Source organism: Neolamprologus brichardi, chromosome 12 (genome assembly GCF_056152115.1).
Source record: "Neolamprologus brichardi isolate AB-2024 chromosome 12, ASM5615211v1, whole genome shotgun sequence".
In the NCBI taxonomy this organism is placed as follows: Eukaryota; Metazoa; Chordata; class Actinopteri; order Cichliformes; family Cichlidae; genus Neolamprologus; species Neolamprologus brichardi.
The window spans coordinates 19,580,426-19,605,916 of record NC_142115.1 but is presented as its reverse complement, the minus strand read 5'-3'; the positions used below and the strand labels follow the sequence as shown (position 1 = coordinate 19,605,916).

General features: G+C 38.7%; 2 protein-coding genes across 4 annotated transcripts; both read left to right on the top strand.

Annotated features, from left to right (window-relative positions):
• The first annotated feature begins 3,376 nt into the window (after positions 1-3,376).
• On the top strand, positions 3,377-7,965 carry zgc:158398 (transmembrane protein 248). The gene is made up of 8 exons (XM_006784203.2): positions 3,377-3,524; positions 4,030-4,109; positions 4,879-5,071; positions 6,054-6,315; positions 6,404-6,503; positions 6,618-6,759; positions 6,849-6,989; positions 7,082-7,965. The coding sequence occupies exons 3-8, from the start codon at positions 4,910-4,912 to the stop codon at positions 7,100-7,102; spliced, it is 828 nt and encodes a 275-aa protein (XP_006784266.1). The 5' UTR covers positions 3,377-3,524; positions 4,030-4,109; positions 4,879-4,909; the 3' UTR covers positions 7,103-7,965.
• Positions 7,966-8,606: 641 nt separating this feature from the next.
• On the top strand, positions 8,607-25,431 carry morc2 (MORC family CW-type zinc finger 2). 3 transcript variants are annotated; one of them, XM_035905111.2, is made up of 29 exons: positions 8,607-8,706; positions 9,096-9,179; positions 9,287-9,441; positions 10,523-10,576; positions 10,690-10,724; positions 10,824-10,892; positions 11,004-11,094; positions 11,185-11,293; positions 14,109-14,268; positions 14,360-14,471; positions 14,930-15,055; positions 15,142-15,221; positions 15,307-15,389; positions 15,649-15,734; positions 15,934-16,074; positions 16,164-16,318; positions 16,696-16,824; positions 16,921-17,026; positions 19,521-19,653; positions 19,779-19,862; positions 21,185-21,436; positions 21,553-21,795; positions 22,312-22,425; positions 22,727-22,784; positions 22,857-22,995; positions 23,093-23,260; positions 23,359-23,452; positions 24,204-24,392; positions 24,493-25,431. In XM_035905111.2, the coding sequence occupies exons 3-29, from the start codon at positions 9,374-9,376 to the stop codon at positions 24,559-24,561; spliced, it is 3,147 nt and encodes a 1,048-aa protein (XP_035761004.2). In that variant the 5' UTR covers positions 8,607-8,706; positions 9,096-9,179; positions 9,287-9,373; the 3' UTR covers positions 24,562-25,431. The 3 variants fall into 3 exon arrangements, with proteins under 3 accessions (XP_035761004.2, XP_035761005.2, XP_006784265.2); XM_035905112.2 differs by having other exon boundaries at positions 9,093-9,179; XM_006784202.3 differs by lacking the exon at positions 22,312-22,425.
• The last annotated feature ends 60 nt before the right edge of the window (positions 25,432-25,491 follow it).

Sequence of the window (25,491 nt, the reverse complement as noted above, 5' to 3'; positions counted from 1 at the left end):
TTTGCTACTGCACTGGGCATTCCAATGTCCTCCTCTACCAACACAGTGCCATCTTTTGCCGTGTGGCTCCGGCTGGACTTCCCAGTACCACGGGGCCTCTTCCTTGGAGGCATGTCGGGTTCTTGTTCCGTCTCCTTTTCAGATTCTTCAGAGGAGGTATCAGTGGCCTGCTGGACAAATGAAACCTCTCCTCCATCAGAGTCTGCTTCGTCCATTTCCTGAAGCAAGGCCAAAGCCTGTTGCGTGGAGACGTTTTTCCTGCGTGGCAGTGATACGGAGGCCATCCTCATGTGCGTTCTCAGAAATGCAAAGAAGAAATGATTGTCCCGCTGGTCGGTCTGCTTTTGTGCACAGCACTGTGCTGTAGTAATGCAATGCCACTCCTACACATACACAGTCACAGGCCGATTACGTCATAGCAACGCGACGAAGGCTACTCCAAATGCGTGTGTGAGAGTGGCTGTATCCCAATTCAGGGTCTGCAGCCTTAAAGTACGTAGCCTCAACGGTCCTCAAGGGCCGCGTACTCAAAGACTGCTAAGACCGGAAGTGTGAGGCTTGTGAAATGGGACGGTCTAGCTTCCGTTGCGCTGCCCAGGTTGCCTAGCAACCATGAAAGCTGGAAACGTGTGGTTGACAGAAATGAAGGAGAACATATTTTGTTCGTTTGTTTGTTTCTACATGAGCTTTGTGTGATTTAATAAGTATCTGAGGCTGAGACCACCGGACTGTAAAACATGATTGTTGGGCTTCATATCTGTACTGAACAGTCATATAAGATTAGCTAGTAAATAACAAATAGTTAATGTTGTTCATGAGACTAAAGTCAGTGTAAATATGATATGGCCAATATTATAGTTATTATATTAATCATTATTAGTTATTACAGCAGTGAGTTTGAACTCTCAAATCAAATCACTTCTATTGTCACATCACATGTGCAGGTACACTGGTACAGCACATGTGAGTGAAATTCATGTGAGTGAACTCTGTGTCAAATACTGAGCTTCAGTAAAGATTCAAGTTGCAGCTATTTATATGTCCTATCACCTTAAATCTTCACTCAAAGACAAGTATCTTTGACAGTGTATATATAGATGTATCATATATAAGAGACAAATGTTGTTCCTTCAGTATGTTGACATTATTACATTTGGCTCAATGCTTACATATATGTGTAAAAAGACAATGTACGAGCTGTGATAACTGTGTCTGATAGAATGAAGAGTAGACTGATATATTAAATATTCCTTTATTGGGTGAGAAAATCAGACTATGTCATAACTGCTTTAAGTCATACAGAATAGATATCAGAGCCTTAATCAGGCTGACTTCTGCTAAATGGGTCAAACTGGGCAGAAAGTAAACAAACACATAACATCCTTATAGAATATGATGTAACACTATAGATCAACTTACCTCAGAATATATAAAGCATATAAACAATTACAGCAATATGATGCAACAAACACAGCAGTGCTACTAATCCAAAATACTCAAAGCTTCATAGAACTGAAACAAACATTTATTTTTAGCTCCATTCTGCTGCTGATACATACTTTAGGTTTCTGAATATTAAACTTGTTTCTGCCTTTCATAGTGTGTAATCTGAAGGCCCTGAGTACTTTCTCCCACACTGAAAACACTGGAATGATGAAATTATTTGAACATTACCTAATAAGACTGATTCAGGACAGACAATTAGTTATTTTAAACCTTTCTAGCAGTCCTTCACAAACAGGGAACAGTCTGTCTATTCTCTCCATCTGTCAGCTGCTGCTGGCTCTTCCTCCTCCTCTTCCTCACACACTGCTGAGTTTGTCCTGGTGGACCATCAGGGCTGCAAAGCCTCACAGATGATGTGCAGCAGTGGGACCCTCAGTCTGTCCTCACTCTGGACACTTGCAGTTGTCACACGTGGAAACAAATGTGTGATAAGCTGCAGGATTCAAACACAAGTGTAACTTATAAATACATGTTCATACTTTTATTCCACAATCAGAGAGAAGGAAAAAGAGAGAGAGTGCAGGACAGACAGACAGGTGACAGTCTCAGGTGTATACACTGCTACAAACAGGAGGATTTAGTGTTTGTGTTATTACGAGTGCTAAACAAGAAGAGTTCCCAGATGGTACAGTGGACACATGTGTGACTCCTGTGATTGAAGCATCTTTCTTTCAGCTTAACGAGTGAACCATCAGCTCGTTCAAACACATGTTAAAGTCCGTTTGGCTCGACACCACCGAACAGAGGCAGCAATATAACATAGCTAACATTAACAGTGCAGTGAATCCTGCTTGTGCCATGATATTCAGGACTGCAAACCGAGCAGCATCACTGACTTTTAGCTTGTTGTGTTTGTGGATATATGACTGACTTTAATTATCCATAAAATCATCACATTCTCTGTAAGATTAAGGCCGACTATTGTATTATTATATTTTAAAGGTTTTAAAAGCAAGTAAAAGCTGAAAGTACAAACATCGCTAATGGCAAATAACTTTGCCGACATGTGGCCAACAGTAATGTTTTAATGTTCCTCATTATTAAACATTTGCACATAAATAAGTGACATAATATTCAGTTCTTACTTTTCACAGTTTACTCTTTAGCCGCTCTGCTTCTGCCGTCTGTGGCAAAATTATCCACACCGACTGCCGCGCTATGAATTGTGGGATATGTTGGGCCACGAAGTCTACACTGCCACAGCCTTAAAATTCAGGGAAATGAAGGACGCATTTGAGGGCCCCATTTCGAGCAGCCTTTGAATTGGGACAGCCTTCGGCGCGCCACTGTGACGTAATCGGCCTTAAAATGCAGCCTTTAAGACTGCAGCCTTTAAGACTGCAGCACCTGAATTGGGATACAGCCAGTGAGTGAGTGAGTGAGTGTTATATTATTTAAAAGCCAGGCACTTTCTTATTGTTTCAGTAAGTTAGCTTTATTTGATCTCTAACTCATCAAATAAAATGTTGTTTTTTTTTAAGACCAAACCAACGCTAGCGTACTGGAAAAACGACTTAAACCTGTTGGTTAAATCTTTGACTTTAGTTAAAAAGAAAAAGGCTGCTTTTTTTGTTTCCTTTGTGGAAGATTTTGATTTAGTGAGTTAATAATCTGTTAAATTATGTGACCCCATCTTTATATATTTTTTTCCTATGTATAAAAGTTGTTAATATGTAAGGGACATTTATTTTCTGAATGTGCAATATATGGTGCATTTTGTCTGTATGTTAATTTTACTAATAAAAATAAATAAATAAATAAAAAATTTTAAAAAAACATTGAAAAAAAAAGAAGCTTTTCCCCCGTTTAAAAAAACAATTCAACCCATTTAAAGTCATGTGATCTGGTCCTTGTTGTCGTCATAGCAGTGTATTGTCGTAAAGTGACAGCGGTGTCGTGTCACTATTTAACTGCTGAACTTCCTTCTTAAATGTCGAACTGTTGTTTACTTGTCTTTAAGAAACTATTCCGGTGTATTTTACCAAGCGCGGAGACGTGAATAAGCATACGAGCTCGAGGTATGACGTTATATTTCAGAAAGCTAGCTAGTTAGCGTCATAAGAGCGGTAATCTTTGCCAGTAGAGCTGGTTGTTAGACTAGTTCTACGTCTCCCGTTGCGTAGAGTATTGATTTAATGTAATTACTACATAGATGTCTTCTTTTTTATAAGTAAGCGTTTAACTGTCTACAGTCACGTGACAGAGAGTACGTGCTTTCAGCTTTGCTCAAACTAAATGTGGTTATGTTGAAAACGAGGTCCGCTCGAGAAAAGACATTCCGAATATCCTGTTTTGTTAAGCAGTAGCTACATAGTATTTCCACAATAAAAGTTACAGATTTTCTACAGCTTAATGCTCACTATGAACATAACTAGGTGATCCATGCAAAGATTTTTCATTAGAAAAGTTTAACTGCTTTATACACGATGTCTCCATGTATGTGCAATACAGAGCATGTGTGTTCATGCCAAAGTTGTTGTGTATATATTTATGATTATATCTATTTATGTACACTATCTGTAGCACTGCACTACAGGGTGCCTGTCTGTTGGACCAAGATTGGCTTTCTGTTCCCAACAAGGAAGATTACATTTAGATGTTAGGTGAGTGGAGATAAACCTTTTGGTCTCTCAGTGCCAAAATCTGAACAGAGATTATTCTGGAGAGTAAAGGTCAAACAGCCAAGAGGGCAACACTGGCTAAAATGTGGGACATAGGCACCCACCTCTGCTAAAAGCATTTTGGAGTGGGTTTGAACAGACTTCTTTCTCCTTTCAGGACTTCCAATCTGCCTTATATTACTCTGACCCGAGCATCCTCCTCTGTCACACCCCTGCCCCTGCATGTATATATGAATCCATGAATTGTCTCTGTGGTCACTCTCAGTAACTCTGCCCCCTACAATTCTGACTTTTTGTTAGTGGCACTGTCTCCAAACCAAAGTTATAGAATTTCTCATTAGCATCTTGTAAATCTTCTCTTTCTGCTCTTGCTGCTATCCTACTGTTACAAATCACCCCTAAAACTTGTCTCCATCCTGCCATCTCTATGTGCTCTCTTCTTCACCTCTCTTATGCAATGTTTGTTGTTTAGAATGGTTGACCCCATCTATTTACACAGGTCCACCTTCACTACCCCTGCTCCTTGCAGCTTCACTTTCACTCCACCTGTCTACTTCTCATTCACACACATACTCTCTCTTCTTCTACTGACTTTCATTCCTTTGCATACTTCTACTTCTCCAGGCTCTCTTCCATTTGTTTCCTACTGAAATTGTCTTCCTCTATGAAGAACAGATGTATTGAACTTGCCTAATAATAATGAAAAGGTACATTACTTAAGTTATGTGAAATTTTTCTCTTCTGTTTACAGCTCACCACATCTCTGCTGTTTGTGGAGCCTGATGATGGGTTTCTGGCAGCCTCTGACTAATCTTAGAGATTATGTGTCACAGAATCCTCCAGGGACTACATTTTTCCTGTGTTTGCTAACTCTGGCTATTTCATTCATCTGCCTTAGTTTTTACAGCAACACTCACACTCTTCCTAACCCTGACATAACAAAGGTGAGGAGTGATTTAAACTATAGCAATTTTGGGTTTTTGCTCTTTTCTGTTATCTATATATTAGAGTAGTGGATGCACAATAAACATGGCTGAAGTTTCAAATATTTACGTGCAATCAACCTGTGTCAAAACCTAGGTTGCAGACTGCTCTAAGCTCTCTGTATCAATTTTTTTCTACTCTTGGTTCTTTTTGAAGCTCAAATATTCTATACAGAGGAGCAATTAATCAGATTAATCAGAAGAAATGGCAGCACAGTGGCACAGTGGTTAGCACTGTTGCCGCACAGCAAGAAGGTCCTGAGTTCAATTCCACCATCAGGCCGGGGTCTTTCTGTGTGGAGTTTGCATGTTCTCCCCGTGTTTGCGTGGGTTCCCTCCGGGTACTCCGGCTTCCTCCCACCGTCCAAAGACATGCAGCTTGTGGGGATAATTAATTGGATAATCCAAATTGTCACTAGGTGTGAATGTGTGAATGAATGTGAGTGCGAATGGTTGTCTGTCCCTGTGTGTTGGCCCTGCGACAGACTGGCGACCTGTCTAGGGTGTACCCTGCCTCTCGCCCTGTGACAGCTGGGATAGGCTCCAGCGCCCCCCGCGACCCTGAAAAGGATAAGCGGAAGCGAATGGATAGATGGAATCAGAAGAAATGTACCTTAAAGATAGGGGAGTTAAAATGACTGTGTTCAGATTGAGAATGAATCAAGGCCTGATGTCAGACAAATATGGATTTTTTTTTAGAGCAGTGACTCATGCAAGGAAACTTTTTAGATCAGTCCAAAGATAACAATATGGAGCTGGGAATGAGTATAGTAGGTTTCCTTAGTAAACTGAGCTAATTTTCCTCCATGCCTTCTCTAAATAGATAATTGGTGCTGGTGTGCATAGGAAATATGATGCTGTGCAGGCTGTGACTGAATATACCCACACATTCTGTGCCCTGATTGTATCTGTGTGTAATTTGTGCACTTTACTATTCTCATAGGACTGGAACCGTGTGTTGTTCTCCTTATCAACATTCCACCTATGTGTGAAAGCAAATGAGCTTAATTCCTCAGTCCAATCACCTCTTATCAAGCAGGAAGAGGACAGAAAGACCTCAGTTAACTCAGCAAAGAGTCCTTCTTCTGTCACCCATTTACATCTCAAGGTTCCTCTTGCTCTTATGACTTCCAGCTCTCAGAGTGTCTCGCTGAGAGATCTCAGTCTACATACAACCTTGAGAGCCAGTCAGCTGCTTCTTGGAGGTTAGTTTTGCCATGGAGCGCTATGGGTGTGATATTATGTGAAAGTTTTTATCACCTTACATTCTGATTGTAATTTTTTACTCCCCAGGCAATGAAAATGTTAATTTGACACTAGAGTTTCTATCTGACAATGGTAGCTACACCTGCCTCACTATAAGTGCCCCAAGTGACCTCCTGCCAACAAGTGTGTAAGTTTATCATGTTCTGTAAAGAACATGTTTCTTAACTTAATTACTTTGTAACTACGACTTTTCCTTCCTAAAAATTCAGAAAACTCATAAATGTTATGTACTTTAATAAAGTCGTCCTCCAGAGTGCCCTGAGTCAGAGAAAAATATTTCATCCTTCTATGTGGAGGCTAGTAACCAGCTGCCTACAGCATCACCAACCTGCTACAGTCTGAACTTCAAGGATGATACCACTCTTACAGTCATGTTAACACAGGTACGGTGTGTTGCACTTGAACAGCATAGCTGATTTAGCCACAATTCAGAGATTTGTTTTGTACCCTCATTTATTTCCTACTTCTAAAGGAGGAACAGAGTGTGGCAGTGCAACATCTGTTGGAATTCAGTGCGTGTCTCCTTGGAGTTTGTTTGATGCTCTGTATAGCTGCTTGTCAACCACATGCACTAAAACGCCGCAACCAATGGAATGGACTGAACCAACAAAGTGTAAGTTGTGATCGTTCGGCTTTTAGAACCTTTTTACTGAGAAATCCATACAGATTATTTAACCTAACTTTGCTACTTTACTTTATTTACAGGAACCCTTAATAGACAGCTGAGCTATTAAATCAGTTGATGGTTGGAAAGAGAGGGCTACGCCTAACTACAGCCTACAGAAGAAGCTGGTTTGTTGTTGGAGTACTACTAACTGTGAAAATATTTGTATAATGCTGCTTTGGAGAAAGCTCTCCTAAATTCATACTTGGGACTAAAGTCAGGGTACAGCAACCTCTCTTGGAATAGTTTGAACCCATTTATCTGTCTCTCACAAGTTTTGCTACATTACAAATGTGCAATATGTAAAATCATTTTGAGAAACATGGCCATGGTAGAAAATGAGTTATAATTCATTATTTATGATGTGCTTTTCAAAATAAAAGACAAAAATGTTATGATAAGGCAGTGATGAAGACATTGCTCAAGACTGAAGAAAATGGATGAAATGTGGGTTAAAATTGCTATTATATTTGCCTTATATTTGTTTAATAACAAAGTATTAACAGATCATTGGGCACTGTAAAGAGTGTGTGTGTAGAAATTAGCAGTGCTATGAACTGTTTTTCTACAGGATTTTACGCTTCTCAGCAACAAATGACTGCAGTCATGCTGTTTCAAACATGTTTCTTTGCTGTAGAAGAAATAGCTTTACTTGGGCTGTTTTGTTGACTAATGTGATTCATTTGTCAGTGTCAAACACAGGTATTACAGTAAGCACTGTATTGTACTGTAACTGTAATGTCAATAAAGGCTAAAGCCAAGCTAAGGGGAATGTGAAGGTGAGTGACATCAGTTTTTAGTGACATTTAAAACTTCAAATACATTTTGCTTGTGGAATTATTTTTAAGCATCATTTAAATATCTTTCTATCCACCTGAAGGTTTTGGATTTACCACCACTAAGGTTTAATTTTAGGTTTATGTGAGTGCCATATTTCTCTCTGATATAAGGCCTCTTGAAACAGAAATTGAAGAGGAAATTATTTTTTTCTTTAATTTCATTCAATGTTTCCTTAAGTGTCTGAAAGAAAGGACGTATAAGTATTTTGTAAAATTAGTAATTCAATTGTGACACACTGGAGCCCTGTAACAGACTGGCGACCTGTCCAGGGTGTACCCCGCCTCTCGCCCTATGACAGCTGGGATAGGCTCCAGCACCCCCCGCGACCCTGAAAAGGATAAGCGGAAGCGAATGGATGGATGGATGGATAGTAATTCAATATTGTCTGTAGAAGAATTATTATCAAATAATCATAATAATGTTTCATCAGCATTTCAACTGCTGTAGCTAAAATAAAATAAAAATTAGGGTTAAGGTGAATTGTCAGTGTGTTTTTGTTTTTATTTTAACTGTGAGCATACTTTTGATTTTATGGCCCCAAAAGTATAGATTATGAGCTTAACGCAATGAACTTCTGAAGGTCTCCCTAGGCGCCAGCAGACTGGTGCACCGGTATGTTCTTTTTTTACGTAACGAGATGTCCTCCAATCATGGTTTAGAATCATAACACGGTGCCTTCCTATTGTCCACAGCTATTGGGTGATTATCGAAAAATAGAGGCGGGATTAGCGCAGATCAGGGGAAACTAGAGAACCAACCATCGACGTTGATGGTAGTTGGATTCTTCGCGGCCTCGGGGATTGCTTTATGTCAAGGAAAACAAAACGTAACGTTATGAAGTATTTGGACTAACTATATTAGCGTGCAAAGTCGAGGTCACCTGAAAACGTCTGGCAGAAAGGAATTGATACGGCTAACGTTAGCTTCATCTTCCCACAGTAAAGCTAGCTAGCTGCCGTTTCCTCATAAACATTCCTGCGCTAATGTCGGCTAGCTGCTAATGTTAGCATGCCGTTAATAACAGTTGCAGCAAAACGTCTGAACTGTTGATGTCATGTTCTTAACCAAACATGACTTAGTCATATTTTACAGTAACCCAGCGAGGCAAGGGTCTGACTTCTTCTCGAACGAATGCACGTTAATGTCTTCGTTGCTCAAGCCGTGCCTAAAGACGCTCTTTTCGCCTAATCATAACATTTTGTTGTTCCTCAGCAGGCCTCCCACGTGTTACTTGGTGGTACCTTCACCTGCGGGGTGACTTGTAATTACGCAGGAGTGTCTCCTCTGACTTGTTCTAAGGTATAAACATTAGCTAATGTCATGTAATTTCTGTTATGTCAGTGAATTGATTGAAGATACACGCAGGCAAATCAACAGTATTTTTGATCTTTTCTTTCCTGTTTTAGAATGAAAGCTCTGAACTAGGGCTTGGTCAGTCAGCAAGAAGACGTGGAGGTCACCAGGAAGTACTTAGTTAACAATCGTGAGTGACCATGGCCTACTCTAGCTACAGCAACCTGAGCAGGGCTCAGCTCACCTTTGAATATCTGCACACAAATTCGTAAGTACCAACTTTTTGGGAATTAATTTGTCCGTAAGAACTTCACAATACACAGAGTTACAACTAGTTAGCCTTAAAGATAGAACTTTAGCAACCACCTACACACAATACAATGCACCACTTCACCTCACCTACTTATTTTTGCAAGATGCCCAACAATGTTGTTGAGTAGAAAATAAGATATAGTCCAGAAAGACGAGTAGAGCACGTTTCCCTCATTTTGCTACATGTCATTTTATATTTAAAACAACTTTACCTTCCATGAGTAATACTTTCCATTCTGTCTGTATGCATTCACAATTCAAAACCTATGCTGGTGTTTATTTTAATAGCTGATGCTGCTACCATTCTTTTACTCTTTTTGTTTTTGCTCTTTGTTGTTATGCATTTTCTTTATTGTCACAAGGGGGGAAAATTGTTTGCCAGTTTGCCACATCAACGTTATAACAAATTTGTTAGATATAATCAGCTATTTTTATTTTTCTGAACTTGATAGTGTTTTTGTGTATAATATGTGGAATTGACAGTGTAGGCTCAGAACAGAGTATAGACACGTCACAAATTTTGCAATGAAGCTAAATGTGCTTGCTTCAGTTATTTGTCAAAAAAATCATGTGATATTGGCTGCTTGCAGACATTTATCACTCAGTTTGATCAGTAATGACTCAGGAAAAAGAAGACAAGTTTGGTATATGCTCCTGTGGTATGTAATGTTCAATGTATATGTGGCTTATATTCAAAGTAGGTCGCAGCACCCTTTTGTTGTTCTTTTTGTTATAATGATAATTCATTTTAAGTGTTTAGCTGTCAGGTGAACTGTGGATAGTCAGTCCTTGAAGCTGAGCAGATAGTTTTACAGTTAACCAGGAAATGCATGCTTAACTGATAGTTCTTCATTTTATGCTGACACGTGTCAGCAGACTTGAGAAATAACAGTTTTTATAACAGAATAATAATTGTATGTTGGCTATCTGTGGAGTTCAGATGCTGTCACCAAGCATCTCCCATGTGTCCTTGTTCTCTAATGAGCTTCCCTTGTCAGTTTTTACTCTATTAATGGAATATTTGGTCTAACTCTTAGGACAACACATGAGTTCTTATTTGGAGCCTTGGCAGAACTTGTGGACAATTCAAGGTACCTGTTATGATTCACAGCACAATTTTTAAATAAATTATGGAGTATGGGAAAACTTGCATTAACCTGATATCATATAATCTAGAAAATCTCATATGTTTTTTCTTTCACAGAGATGCTAATGCCACACGTATAGACATCTACACAGGTAGACCTCAGAGTAAAATATCCAATTTCATATACTGAAACTTATCCAGTGAGTCATTGTTTTTCATATCTGTCTTTTGACTTCCTGCTTGTGTGACAGAAAAAAAAACAGAGCTGAGGGGTGGCTACATGCTTTGTTTTCTGGATGATGGTACTGGGATGGACCCAAGTAAGTGTGACTAAATGATCAAAGAGCAAATTTAAAGCAAGGTTATTGTTGTTTTTGTAGGGCCATGGTTACATACTGTGTATAATTTGTGTCCTTAAACTTTTTTCTTAGGTGAGACAACCCATGTGATTCAGTTTGGAAAGTCAAACAAACGGTCTCCTGAGTCCACTCAGATTGGCCAGTATGGAAATGGACTGAAATCGTGAGTTGTTTTTCCAGTTCCTGTCTGGTATTGATCACGAAGTTGGTACACCAGCATTTCCATATTTACAAAGTTTGCGTGTTTCCACAGGGGCTCTATGCGCATCGGAAAAGACTTTATCTTGTTCACAAAAAAGAACAACACGCTGACTTGCCTCTTCCTGTCGAGGACTTTCCATGAAGAGGAGGGTCTGGATGAGGTCAGTGGCAGTCATGAAACGCTTAGAGACGATTTTTGTTAGATATGCTTTAGCCACTCACCACACATTCATTTCAAAGTGTACTTTGAATATGTGTCTAGATACTCACACCTGTGTGTTCATGCTTGTGTGTGTGCTTTCAGTCTGTGTGAACAGTACTCCGTGCTCTCTGCTCAGTTCAGAAACATGTTGAAATTTTACAGCAGCCTACTTGAATAATGCTGTAAATCCCTGGACAAATACAAAGAATGGAACAAAAACTGACAGCACTGCAAAATGCAAATTGTTTAATATTAAAATTTAGATAACTTCTAAATAAATGTAAAACACCAAAGGTTATCACAGTCATATCAACAATCTTATATCTTATAGCATAAATCAAGACCTAATGCAGACCTTCTCAAAGTGTGGTGCCCACCCCCCAGGGGGGGCGCGGTATGAAAAGGGGGAAAAAAAAACCGAAACGCTTGGACACTGCTAGCATGGGGCGCCCACACAAACGCAAAGCAGGAGATTAAGCATAGCTGAATATGTTTCCAAACCAACTTCCTTCCAAGCCAAAAACTAGAAAATATGGTGAAGCATATCTTCCCTTTGGTTTAACCTGCACAAGTGCCAAGGTAGTACTCCCCTGCAGAATTGGTTTTCCCTTCGTCAGGAGCACGCGCTGGGCTGTTCAAATCACGGACAAACAACATCCCACATTCTTGATTTTTAGTTCACAAACACTTGTTTTAATGACTAACTACTCCTGACATTTTGGAGATGTTAGCTCTTTATACAGTAAAGTTACAGTGGGATACAAATAATATCAGGCTGATCCTGCCACAATTTGTCCCCCGGTTCAAATCATAGACAAACAGTATCCCACAGCTGTTTATGTTTTTAAACCCATTTTGCACAGAGAGGCATTTTTTGAAAAATGTATTGATAGCAATGTTGAATATTATTACACAGGAAAAAAACAACTACAATACTAAAATAATTACACCATGACGCCTCTGCCTTTCTAAATGGAGGGACAGTAACTGCGTGTGTATATGTAAGCGTTTAAAAACTGAAGCTAGTCAGATTAACAGTATTTTGTCTCTATCTGCCATTCTGCAATTCATCTCATGTAAACAATAACGTGGCGCACAGCGTGACTTGAAAAAAGGCACATACCTTTGACGTTGCGTGATGAACTCTGTATTCCTCGTCCACACGTAAATGCAAAAAAGGATTTTTAAAAAATCTCAGTTTTCGGTGATTCGAAACGCCGTTTACGTGTGAACAAAACACCATTTACGTGTGAACGAAACGGCTGCGTTTTCAAAAATACCCATGTAGGTGCGGATGTAGCATAAAAGAGTTGGTAGTTTATTTTATTGCTACCTGTAATTTATTGCAGTTTACTTGTATTTGCTTAATTGTTTACGAAATGTTTGAGGTGTGAAATAAACCGCAATGGTGCAAAATATGGGTGTGTGTGGTTGGAGGATGTGTTTGTGCATTTTTCTTGTAAAACAAAGGGGGGCCTAGCAAAAAAAGTTTGGGAACCACTGGACTAATGGAAGATTGGAACAACGGATGAAATGATTACTAATTGTGGCTCAGTGATACATTTTTTTATATAATTGATTTGGATGTAAAAAAGTGATCTACATTTATGTGAAAAAGAAAGGATACACTTTCATTTGTAAAGTTTTGTGCATCAGGACATAATAAAAAAATCAATGGGTCGTAAAATTAGCTAAATAAAACCTCAGATGGGCAAAACATGTTCATCTGATATTCAATTAAATTTTATTTATACGGCGCCAAATCACAACAAAAGTCGCCTCAAGGCACTTATATGATATGACATTGAACACATGTTATATTACACTGTTTTTTTTTTTGTTGTTGTTTTTTTAAACTAAGCAAAAATGCAGAAGCAGTGTGTGAAAAACTAACTACACTGCAACCAAGGTCAGACTATGAAATCCTCAGAAATTTCAAAAAACAAACAAACCAAGAGCTACATCTCAGATTCTGAGTATGTTAAAGTTCATGACCAGACAATTAGACGAAGACAAAATAAGTATGACCCGTTTGAAAGAGATACCAGGACAAAGCTTCCTTTCTCTTAAAACAAAACAAAACAAATAAACATTGCGGCTCAGATTAGATTTGCACATTTACATCTGAAACCACGAGTCTTATGAAACAATGTCATTGGGATAGACAAGAGTAAAGTAGAGATGTTGGACCATAATACACAGCACCAAATGAAAACCAAATGCAGCATATGAGCACAAAGAACTGCGTAGCACAGTGGTGGAGGGGTGATGATTTGGGCTTGTCTTCTAGCAACAGAACCTGAGCATCTCGGGCTCATTGAGGTGACCACTGTATACCAAAGTATTCTAGGGTCATCTTTCCAAAAAATAAAGCTTGGTTGAAACTGGGTCATTTAACACGATATTGATCCCAAGCATGGCAGCAGATCTACAATCAGATGACAAAAAAAGGAAACAAATCAAAGTGTTGGAAGGGTCCAGTCAAAGTTCAGACCTCAGCCTGATTGAAATGCTGAAAGTTGGCTCTAAAATCGGAGTAGACAGTGCTTCTGCATTTTGCCTTAGTTTTTGTTAAACAAATAAGGGCATGGTGTAATATGTCATAATATGTGTGTAGTTTGTCATTTGGGGATTTAGTTACCCAGCATGTTGTGGAATGTAAACCATGTGGCTCTCCAGCAAACTGATTTAAGGTCACATTTGTCAGATTCCAAAACATGTGGAAAGCTAACTGCTCTGGGTTACTTAGGGTTTTCATTCCCCTCCCTCTACAGGTGATAGTGCCTCTTCCTTCCTGGGATATGAAGACCAAGGAGCCGCTGACATCTGATCCAGAAAAGTACGCCATAGAGACCGAACTGATCTTCAAATACTCACCTTTTAAAAATGAAAAGCAGCTGATGGAGCAGTTCAACAAAATAGAAGGCAACAGCGGTAAGCATTTAAATGTGCATCACTATGTGAAGAGCTGACAAATTGACATGTTGTTACTTACTTTTGGTGTGGTATTTTATATTATCTATAGGAACGCTAGTGATAATCTATAATTTGAAGCTGATGGACAATGGAGAACCAGAGCTGGATGTAGAGACAGACCACCAGGACATACTGATGGCTGGGACACCTGCTGAAGGAGTGTAAGTACAGTTGTTACTGTTAGTTATGATGCCATTATTATTGTGGCTCACAGATACGATTTTGGTGGTTTTTACTTCAGTATCAGAAACCAGTTTAAAATTTCATCAAATGTCCAGCTGGAACTCAAACTTAATGGTGATCAAATTTCAAAATCAAAATGTTTGTAATAACTTCACTTCACAAATAATTGCTGATTGTGCTGGGGGATGTTGTTTATCTACAGGGGATAGCAAGGGATCTCTATGGCATTAGCATATGAATTTATAATATTAATTTAAAATATTAAGTTGAGTTGGGTATCTTTCTTGGCAAGCTAATAGTGATTCAGCTTAATATTGATCATTTATCATTGTTTAAAGGTAGAGCCCTGCAAGTTGACTAGTTGGAGGAGGCAGAAAACCACAAAGTAAAAATAGTTTGATGACAGCATGTCTAATGCACCACTTCTTGTTCACAGGAAGCCAGAGAGAAGATCGTTCAGGGCATACGCTGCTGTTTTGTACATTGACCCACGCATGAGGATTTTTATCCAGGGTCATAAAGTCAGGACTAAGAGACTTTCGTGCTGTCTTTATAAACCAAGGTAATACAGTAACACACATATGGACTCTCAGTAACTTGTTTATTCCAGTGTTCACACTTTGATTGGACTTACTGTTTTATTTAAAGGTGTTATAAATACTCATCAACTCGGTTCAAGACCCGTGCTGAGCAAGAAGTGAAGAAAGCTGATCATCTTGCAAAGATTGGTGAGATAGTGGGTTATTAATCCTGCTAATTAAAGTTTGCTTTAGCTTTAGATCATGTGAGAATCATATGTGGTGTATATTTCAGCGGAGGAGAAGGCCAGAGAGGCAGAGAGTAAACGCATGGCTTTGGAGGCCAGATTAGGAGAGGACCTATCAAAAGACTCACGGGTAAGCTAAGGAAAACCTTTGGTAAATTGTCAAGTGCAGATGTGTAGTGTTTATGTAAAACGGGTTTTGGGCAAAGCAAGTTTAGTTGTATAGCAACAGTTAATGACATACACATCAAAGTGTTTTACATATGTCAAATTATTAAAGAAACAGGGAAATTTAATAAAAGGTGTACTTTGACATGATTCAGTGGTTGATTCACAACCAAAAAACAATGACATTAAATTTCTTCTTTGTCTCCCTCCTTTTACTCCATCAGGCAATTTTGAGAAAAGTTCAAGATGCAGCCATGATGCTGCGAAGGGATGCTGACATGAAAAAAAGGATTCTTGAAGCCAAACAAAAGTATGATTAACAAAAATGGCAAACTTTATAGATTGTAGGCTGTTAAAATTCTGTTCCTTTGTTTGGCTGGAAATGTATATTAAAAAATGCCTCAAAATAAGATTTGTGCATTAATTTTGTTTGCCGACCAAATTATTTGGCATCTAAATTTTATGTAAATGTATTTCTTACCAATCTACGTTTCTTCCTTGTTCTTCAGAGCATTAAAGGAGCCCAAGGAGCTGAATTTTATATTTGGAGTGAACATTGAACAGAGGGACCTGGATGGGATGTTTGTGTACAACTGCTCTCGTCTCATTAAGATGTATGAAAAGACTGGTCCTCAACTGGAGGGAGGCATGTAAGTAAAATGCACTAAAAGTGAAAAATGGCAGGAAATGAGCAAGTGATTAAGTTGTAATTTTAAACTATTTGGTTCATGTGTCTTAGGGCATGTGGTGGTGTAGTTGGAGTAGTGGATGTCCCATATTTAGTTCTAGAGCCTACTCACAACAAACAAGATTTTGCGGATGCTAAAGAGTATCGACATTTACTAAAATCCATGGGGGAGCATCTGGCTCAGTACTGGAAGGACACAAACATTGGTAAGCTTCCCTGAAGTTGCTGGATTCCTGTTTATTGCTGCACCTCAAATTACAAGTGAAAATACCCCCCATACTCCTGAGAGTTTTAAGCATGTTCTATGATTGATACATTATCCTGCTAGAGTGTTAGACAATTCAGATACAGTTGTAATCACCATTATTGATCTACCAGCTGCTGGAGCTTTAAGGTGATATTGCCTGTGATATTGGATCGAGAAATGTTTGAGTCAGAGGTGAAGCATAAGTTTCATTTTAGCTGTATTAAGGGTTCCTTCCCTAAATAAAAATACAGCTTTGGGTCAACTTATTTTAATTATAGCAAATGACTTGCAACTGTATCAACTGATCTCACATCTGCATCTGTGTTTGTCATACAGCACAGAAAGGCATAGTGAAGTTCTGGGATGAGTTTGGATATCTGTCTGCCAGCTGGTCTGCACCTCCATCATCAGAGTTGAGATACAAGAGACGCCGTGCCATGGAGATACCACTTACTATTCAGTGTGGTAAATTGAGCACACACATTTAGAGGACATGCAGTATCTCAGCTTCCTGCAGAAAACTCACTCGCTGATTATGCTTTTTCTTCTTCTTTTTTTAAGATAAATGTTTAAAGTGGAGAACGCTGCCTTTCCAGATGGATGCAGTGGACAAACGCTACCCAGACAGTTGGGTGTGTCTCATGAACCCTGACAGCACTCAGGACAGGTACTGACACAATGAGCTTTTTCAGATAACTTCATTTTCTTATCTTATCTCACTAAGCAAAATGGTTATCAAGTTTCTAATTAAACTTATTGGTTATTTTTGATTGCTAAAAAACTGTTTTTAGTATAATTTAGACCAGAGTTATAATGAAATTATACAACTGAATTGTTACTTTATTCAGAAGCAGCAGGAATATTTACAGCAGCACAGTGATGATATGATCTTAGCAACTAAAATAAATAAAGCTGACATTAAACTACTGACCGGCCTTTAAGGTGTCGCGGATAAATACAACAAAATAAAACTAGTACCGGTACCGAAAAAAAGAAGATTTATTCATAACACACGTGAAAAGACCCAGGAAAACAGAGTTAACAATAACAAAATAACACTGAAAACCGATAAAAACCCTAAAAACCATACAGTTCACACCTGAGTAAACCTGAATAATTTCGGATATATTGGGTATAAAATTGACTCCGACTCCACATATCGCTATATTTGGCAAACCACCAAATAACCTTCATACTACAGCTATTCAAAATAACCTTATTGCCTTTGCTTCTCTCATTGCTAGAAAAAGAATTTTGTTGTTGTGGAAATCATCTCAGCCACCATTAATTAAAGTCTGGCTACAGGATATCTTAGGACTCTTAAAACTGGAGAAGATAAAATTCTCCATCAGAGGCTCATCAGATAGATTTTTTTTTTTTTTTTTACTCACCAGTTACCAGCACGAGAAATCTCTCTGTAGTCCACCATATGACAGTGTACAAATTTTTCTGCTATTCCCAGCAGTGGCTGTTCTACCTTGTAAGAATACTTTATTTAAAAATATTCCAGCATTATTAGTTTGTTTCGACCAAGGAGCAAGTACTTATTAATATTAATATTGTTAATATTGGTTAAGATTTATATCAATATTGATTAATGTTAAGACTTTGTTTTTTGAGGCTAGCAGATGTTGATGTTAAACTATAAGGATACGTACCACTATGTTATTGTTGAATTTTTATTTTTTTATTATTATTTTTTTCCTATTTATTTATTTATTGTATGGGTTTTGCATTTTTTGTATGGGTCAATTCATTTTCTCTGTAACATACTCATTTTTACATTATTGGGAGGGAGTGGGGGGTATTCAGGTACTCATCCCATTTATGTTTTTTTGTTTTTTTTTTTGTATGTTATAAAAAAAGAAAAAGATTATTACCTCTATGTGTTTTATGACAGTTTGGTATTGAAAAATAAAAGAAAGAATAAGAAATTGATGATACTTGGCAAATACAACTAAAGTCCGTTACACACTAAATGCGTTGCGAAAAAGCGACACAAATTCCTAATTTTACGGATCCGAACGTATATACACACTGAATGTGTTGCATTTTTGTGGAAAATTTGCCCTAAAAAAGGAATTTGGAGAAAGAAAGAAAAAAAATTAAGTCGTTATGAAGCAATGATGAGCTGGTCCTGATGTTCCTAAATAGAGATTCTGGGTTCATTCAGTTCTCATGACAAAGCAGCAGCAGGAAGAATATGATGGTTTGATCTGGGAGTGGAAGCTATATTGTGGCTTTCATACATGTGTAAAAGGATGTTAGTGGGGCAATTTGACCTTTATGTTAGCAGACCACATCTGAGGAGGTAAAAAAATAAATTCAGAGAGCTGATTGACCCCCAGAGCAGCATCTTGCTCTCAGAGGTGAAATTATTATTGTAATTATTATTTACATATCATTGTAGATTCAGTACCAGTGCGCTTGATACCAAATGCAGTGATCGGATTCAGTGCTCTATTCATTCGGATTAGAAAAATCGAGCTTGGTTCGAAAAAAAAATGCCACAAATTCGTCCAGTGAAAAATAGGTGAATCTGAAAAATATTTTAAACACACAAAATGTTCAGAGGGATTTTATCTGTTACCCTACAAGCACACGGGGTTTTTTTTTGGGTTTTTTTGGGGGGGGAGTGGGGGTGGGGGGGTTGTTAAATAGCTTGTTTGTAACACTGTTCATATCATCATATCGTTCATGTCAGCTCATCAACTGTGCCATAGTTGAAGGTACTGGTGTCTGATGGTATCCTCCAAATAGCCAATGTTATAAATGACACTTCAGTTATAAGTGTAAATACAGCAAATCTTAATTGAACTTTGCCACAGGTGCCTCTTGTGCCTACAGATGAGGTTGTTGTGCAATCACAAATGTGACCAAAATGTCAGGGTATATTTAGCATACCACTTTATTTTTCCTCTCTCAGTTTTTCTAGTGATAAGAAAAACCCTATGCACTGATAGTGCTTAAGAGGAGTTAAAATCCAACCGGAAGTTGGAGATTCTGCAGCAATAAACAAAAAACAACAAAAGAACTTTGAATAATGTATTAGCTGAAGTGCTTATGCCACGAGAAAGTACCTACTAGTGTGGTAATATATTTTGTATGTTCTATATAAATTGTTCACATATTGTTATATATTGTTTGGAAATTGTTTTCAGATGTGACGCTCCTGAACAGAAACAGAATCTCCCATCTGGTGTTTTGAAGAAAGATAAGCCAACAGCTGAAGACAAACAAAAAGAGATAGCAGAGAAAATCAAACAGCAGCAGGAGAAGCTGGAGGCCTTGCAGGTATCCTGTCCAACTCTTGCTGTCTGTGTTTCTGTGTCTGTGTTTGGTTTGTTTTTTGTTTTTTAAATCTCTCTGTTTTGTGTCTATCACCACAGTATATGTATATTCTGTTTGTTTCCTGCCAGAAAACCAGCACCATCAAATCTGCGGCAGATGTAAGAAAGCTCCCATTGGAGGTTAGCATGAAACCAACAGAGAGTTCCTCTCAGGTAAAAACAAACAAAAAAGTCCCTGTACTGTCTTCTTGTCTTTTTCTACTAGTTAACTCTCGGCATATCGTATTTCTGATTTTAATATCACTGCACGTATGAGGAAAAACAGGAAAACTATCAAAGTAGTTGAATGAGATTTGCTATTAAAGAAAAAATTTAATCATTAGAAAATGATAAAAGAAGAAACTTCTATTCTATTGTATTCTATTCTCTATTTATTTATTTATTTTATTTTTTTTAACATCACAGGTACATTATATCCAGAAAGTATTCATAGCACCTCACGTATTCCACATTTTGTCGTGTTATAGACTTATTCCAAAATGGCCTCAAAATTCTACTCACAATAACCCATAAATACAACGTGAAAAAAGTAAATATTTACAGACTTTGGTTATTGTCTTGTTGAAGCACCTTTGGCAGTAATTACAGCCATAAGACTTTTTGAGTTTGATGCTTCAAGCTTAGCACTTCTATTTTTAGGGAGTTTTTTTTTTTCCATTTTTCTTTGTATAACCTCTCAAGCTCCATCAGGTTGGATGGGGAGCATCAGTACACAGGTATTTTCAGATCCTTTCAGAGATGTTCAATATAGTTTAAATCTGAGCTCTAGCTGGGCCACTCAAGGACATTCACAGAGTGGTCCTGGAGCCTCTGCTCTGTTAGCTTAGTTGTATGTTTAGAGCCGTTGTCCTGTTGGAAGATGAACCTTCGCCCCAGTCCGAGGTCCAGAGCTCTCTGGAGCAGGTTATCCTCAAGGATTTCTTTTATGTCACTGCATTCCCAAGACTCTGACTCATCTCCGATTTTCTTCTGCCAAAAAATATCCACACAACATGATGCTGCCATCACCACGATTCACTGTAGGGATGGTACTGGCCATCCATACAGCAGTTCCTGGTTTCCTCCTGACATGACACTTGGCATTCAGACCAAAGAGTTCAATCCTTGGTACAGATTTATTTTTGAATTTTGTTTTTCATCGTCTAACAGACCTTCACATGTCTTTTGGTAAACTCCAATCAATTTTAGAATAAGACTGTAACATGACAAAATGTAGAACAAGTGGAATGCTGGGAGTACTCTCTGGGTGAGCTGTATGTTTCCTTTTCTATGTAAATATGAACTGAAAATGTAAAAAAGGAGTTTTGTATGTTCAGTCTTAAACAATTTAATTGCACTGTAAAAGGGTCACACTAAAGACAAACACTGCTGTTGATAGTGATCCTTTTTTTACTTTTTTTTCCCCCTCTTTGTTCAAATGTATTCATTATCACACTCAAATACTAGTTTTGTGTCCTTTCACGTTAACAATTCAGGCAACTAGGTCTTCTGAAAGGTCTGTTGCACGCCCACGCTCCCCACCACTCCCAGCTCATCTCAAAAATGCCCCAAGTGCCCCACCAGGACGTAGTGCTTCTCAGCGGCCCACCCGAACATCAGCCATACCACCAACTCCACCAAAGGTTGAGCCATCCAGGTCCAGAGCTGCAGCAAAACCTCCTCCATCTGCAGCAAAACCCGTTCCCAAAGCTACTGCCAAAACACCTCCACCCAGCCGCAGCTCACGGGTACGTTACAGGTTTGATTTAAGAAAAGGTTTTGTTGTAAAAATATTTCATATGGCTTCATGTACAAATCCTACCATAAAGCAGTGTAAAATACTGAAAGCTGTCTCCTCATATAGGCATCCGCCAAAGCTTCACCTGCCAAACCAGCAGCTGCTGGACAGCGCAAGAGAATAATAGAGCAGGAGGAGAGTGAGGAAGAAGAAGAAGAAGAGGAGGAGGAGGAGGAAGAAGAAGAAGAAGGCAGCGAGGAGAGTGAAGAAGAACCACAGACAAAAAAATCCAAGATGGCTGCAGTTGCCACTAACCGTGGCAAAGTCGTAGAGAAGGCCCCACCTCCCAAACGTGGAAAGTTGGATGAGGTAAAGAACAGAGGCAAAAACTGTAGTGCAGATTTGTAACTGCTGAAAATGTATTACAGCTCTGAAAAACAACTGCACATCAAAACAAGATGATTAACCTTGGGTGTGAAATGAGAGCACTAGTAATTCTGCACAAATCTTAATCCTGCGTGTTCAGCGTGCAGCTTGCTTAAAGGACTTTTGCTTTTGCTCGCATTTTCCCGCTTTTGCTTTATGAGAAATAAATTTCAGGATGTGGATAAGGTAATGACTGGACTAGGAAGTGATTGTATGCTCAACATTATTATGATATCTGCATTAATTCAGGTAAAGTCTGTCAGTTTTAAATTAATTAGCTGCTTATTGGAGCAAAGCTTTACTCGTACTGCTCGCTTACTTTATGGTGTCTGAACACAGTAGCTGCAATTAAAGTATCTTAGACTTCTGCTTAAGACACTGAGTGAACATGGACATACCTGGGTGGTCCATCAGGTTGCTGAACCTCCGATCAGAACCCCTGTGCTATTGACCTTGCAGGTTAAAACACACTCTCAACTTGAGAAGAAAGGAGTGTCTGCCCCTACACGGCAGGCACCAACAACACCATCCTCTGCCCCTAAATCCGTTTCTACACACGGGGCTAAAGAAAAGGTAGCTTTATTGGGTCCCTCTCTCTTCTACTGTCGAATCAAGCTGGGCTGCCTGCTGCTCTCACAACTTCTAACAATCAACACTTACTTTTTCAGCTCATATACATATATAGTGTAGTGATAGATTAACGGTTCTTTCAAAACAAAACCAATCATTTTATTAATATATAACAGTTTCTTTATAACCAAGCATGCCATTCATTTCAACCTCTAACTAAGTTGTTGAAGACTGTATCTAACCCGACTGCCTTTTCAGTGATTTCTTAAACTGTTGTGGTCATATTTTGTTTGTATTTTTACAGGCACCTGATAAAGCTCTACAACAGGAACCAGAAAACGACACTAAAAATGCTCAGAAAGGTGAGATGATGGTCCACTCTCTACTGATGTGAATCAAATACAGAACTGGAAAATGAGTATTTTCTTCTCCAGATAAGGGTCTGCTGGTCGAAGTACGTGTCAATAAGGAGTGGTATACGGGCAAAGTCATCGCCGTTGAGGCGAATAAACAAAGTGTTCGCTGGAAAGTTAAATTTGACTACGTACCTCGGTCCACCCCTAAAGATCGATGGTAAGATACAGTCTGTGTGAATGTTGCTTTCTGAACATGTTTTTGATGACATGGCAGGTGATTCAAATCTTATACATGTATGTATCTCTCTGTAAAGGGTATTTAAGGGTAGCGATGAAGTCCGGCTGATGCGACCACCATCTCCAATCTCTCAGACACCTGACACCCAGCAGGAGACCGAGAAGGGTCCGGCACCCATGGAGCCAGACACTACTCAGCCAGGAACCAGCCGAGAGGTGACTGACAGCCTGGTCACCATGTTGAGGTGAGCTGGTTACAATGGTTACAATGTTGTTATCATTCTTTAAGAGTCTTGTAACTCTCATAACTGCTGTGTGTTTACTGTGCTCTTGATGTTTCTAGAACAATGCTGCGTTACTTCTTTCCTCCTGCTTTTCGGATCCCAAAGGACGATGTTAATAGCATGACAGCCGAGGAGCTGGTTGCCTTTCCTTTGGTGAGATAATAAAAGCTTCTTCTATCTTGTGACGGATAAGCAAAAGCAGAATGCTAAATTTAAGCAGAAAGATGCAAGAAAAAGAAGCTTAAATAGCACAGCAAAAAGAAATATGAATGTGAATGTTGTCTGTTTCTGTATTCACCATGCCTCTCGCCCTATGGCAGCTGGGATCATGTACTTGTTGTATCAGTCTTGCATGAAGAAGAAAGAGTGAAAGTAGAACTGAATTTACTGGTTGATCTGTTCCCACAAAGTTTCAAATTGATGGAGGTCACTGTAAATGAATTGACCATCTTTGGGAACCCAAAATGTCTGCTCAGTCTACTTACCTACCACCGTTTTTGACACTTGAGCCAGACTTTTTCACACCTCATCAGTGTCCACAAGTCTGATGGAAAAATTAGATTGTAGTGAAAATGATCTTCCGCTGCAGTGTGCAGGGTTCCGCTGCAGCTTGGGAATGCCTCTGTGTTTCACAAGACCAGCTGGAGGAGTTGGCCAGGGAGTTAAGGCTGGTCATCTCTGCTTAGTTTGCTGGATAAGTGCCAGAAACTAGATGGATAATAGTTTGATATTTTAGTGTGAGATGAAACTAGATGGAAAAAAAAACTTGTTAAATAACTATCTAGTTATTTAACAATGGCAATAGTGCACACATTAACGTGAAGATGTTAACTGCTGTGTTTTCTTGCCAATTCTGTTGAATTCTCCCACTGATTTGTTTTTGTTTTTTTCCTCCTGCATATAGAAAGAGTATTTCCAGCAGTATGAATCGGGCCTGCAGTCATTGTGTAATTCATACCAGAGCAGAGCTGATGCTAGGGCCAAAGCTGTGGAGGAGAAAAACAACAACACTGAGCTCAAACTAAAGGAGGCAGACGAGAAATTACAGAAACTCCGAACAAACATTGTGGCCCTTCTGCAGAAAGTACAAGAGGTAACACTTCTTAATCTGTGCTCCTCATTATGTGCACATTGTTGATAAACCCCCCCTTTGCAGAAAGTGAGTGATTATCGTGCCTTTTTTCCTCCCACAGGATATTGACATAAACACAGATGATGAACTTGATGCTTACATAGAAGACCTCCTTACAAAGGGTGATTAAAGAAAACCAAAATCAAATGAAAGATGTGAACATTAACAAACTGGTCATCATTTCAAGTCTCCATGGACCCACTCTCATGTGTGAATATTTGGGGTTTGTTTTCATTAATCCCTCCATGTGTTGAATCAGTTTGTAACCGGTTTGTATTTTTAGGTTCTCACTGTCGATTGCCTCTGGGCCTGTGGTTTTATTTTGTCCCTTTTTATTACCCTCTTACATCTGTTAATCTATGTTTAAAACATGCTATCCTGGTTGAGCTGTTAAATAATTTGTATGTTTATTGCAGCGTATGCTCTTTTATATAGTCAACTGTTGTTGTGACAAACTACATTTCTTCATTTTGGTCCATTGTCAGGTGACATTTTCACACTAAAGACTTGGGCTTAACTCGTCTCTGTTCTATATTGCAGCCTGTAGTTAAACAGTTATTTTTATTTTTGCACACTAAAAACACATCAGTGTTCTCCAACCTGGACAGAAAACCGGGTTCATCTTTTATGTTTGGGAGATATTCCCCATCCATAAACAGGAGCTACATACTGGGTTATATCAGTACATTTATTATTCCTTTAAATTCATTCTTCATTTAACCTTTGACTGTTCTGTTTTCATTTTGGGAAGAAAAAAAAAAAAGGTTAACTGCTGAATTGTTTAATAATTATTCAGTGCCTCTGTCCTTCTTTTTGAACAGATTTTTAACCCATCATGGAAATGTTTTATTAAACGGTGCATGCTTTCAGTCTTTATGTTCTCGTTGGAACAAAGGATACTGTATTTTTGACAAACCTTTACTTGGAACAATAAAACTGGTTCAGCAACACATTATGTTGGTCAGTATGTGGTGTATAATAAAGTATTTGTTCTGGGAAATTTTAAATTTGGGCTTAAGTAAATTATAGTGTTACAGGAAGGGATTTCTGTAGCCATGAC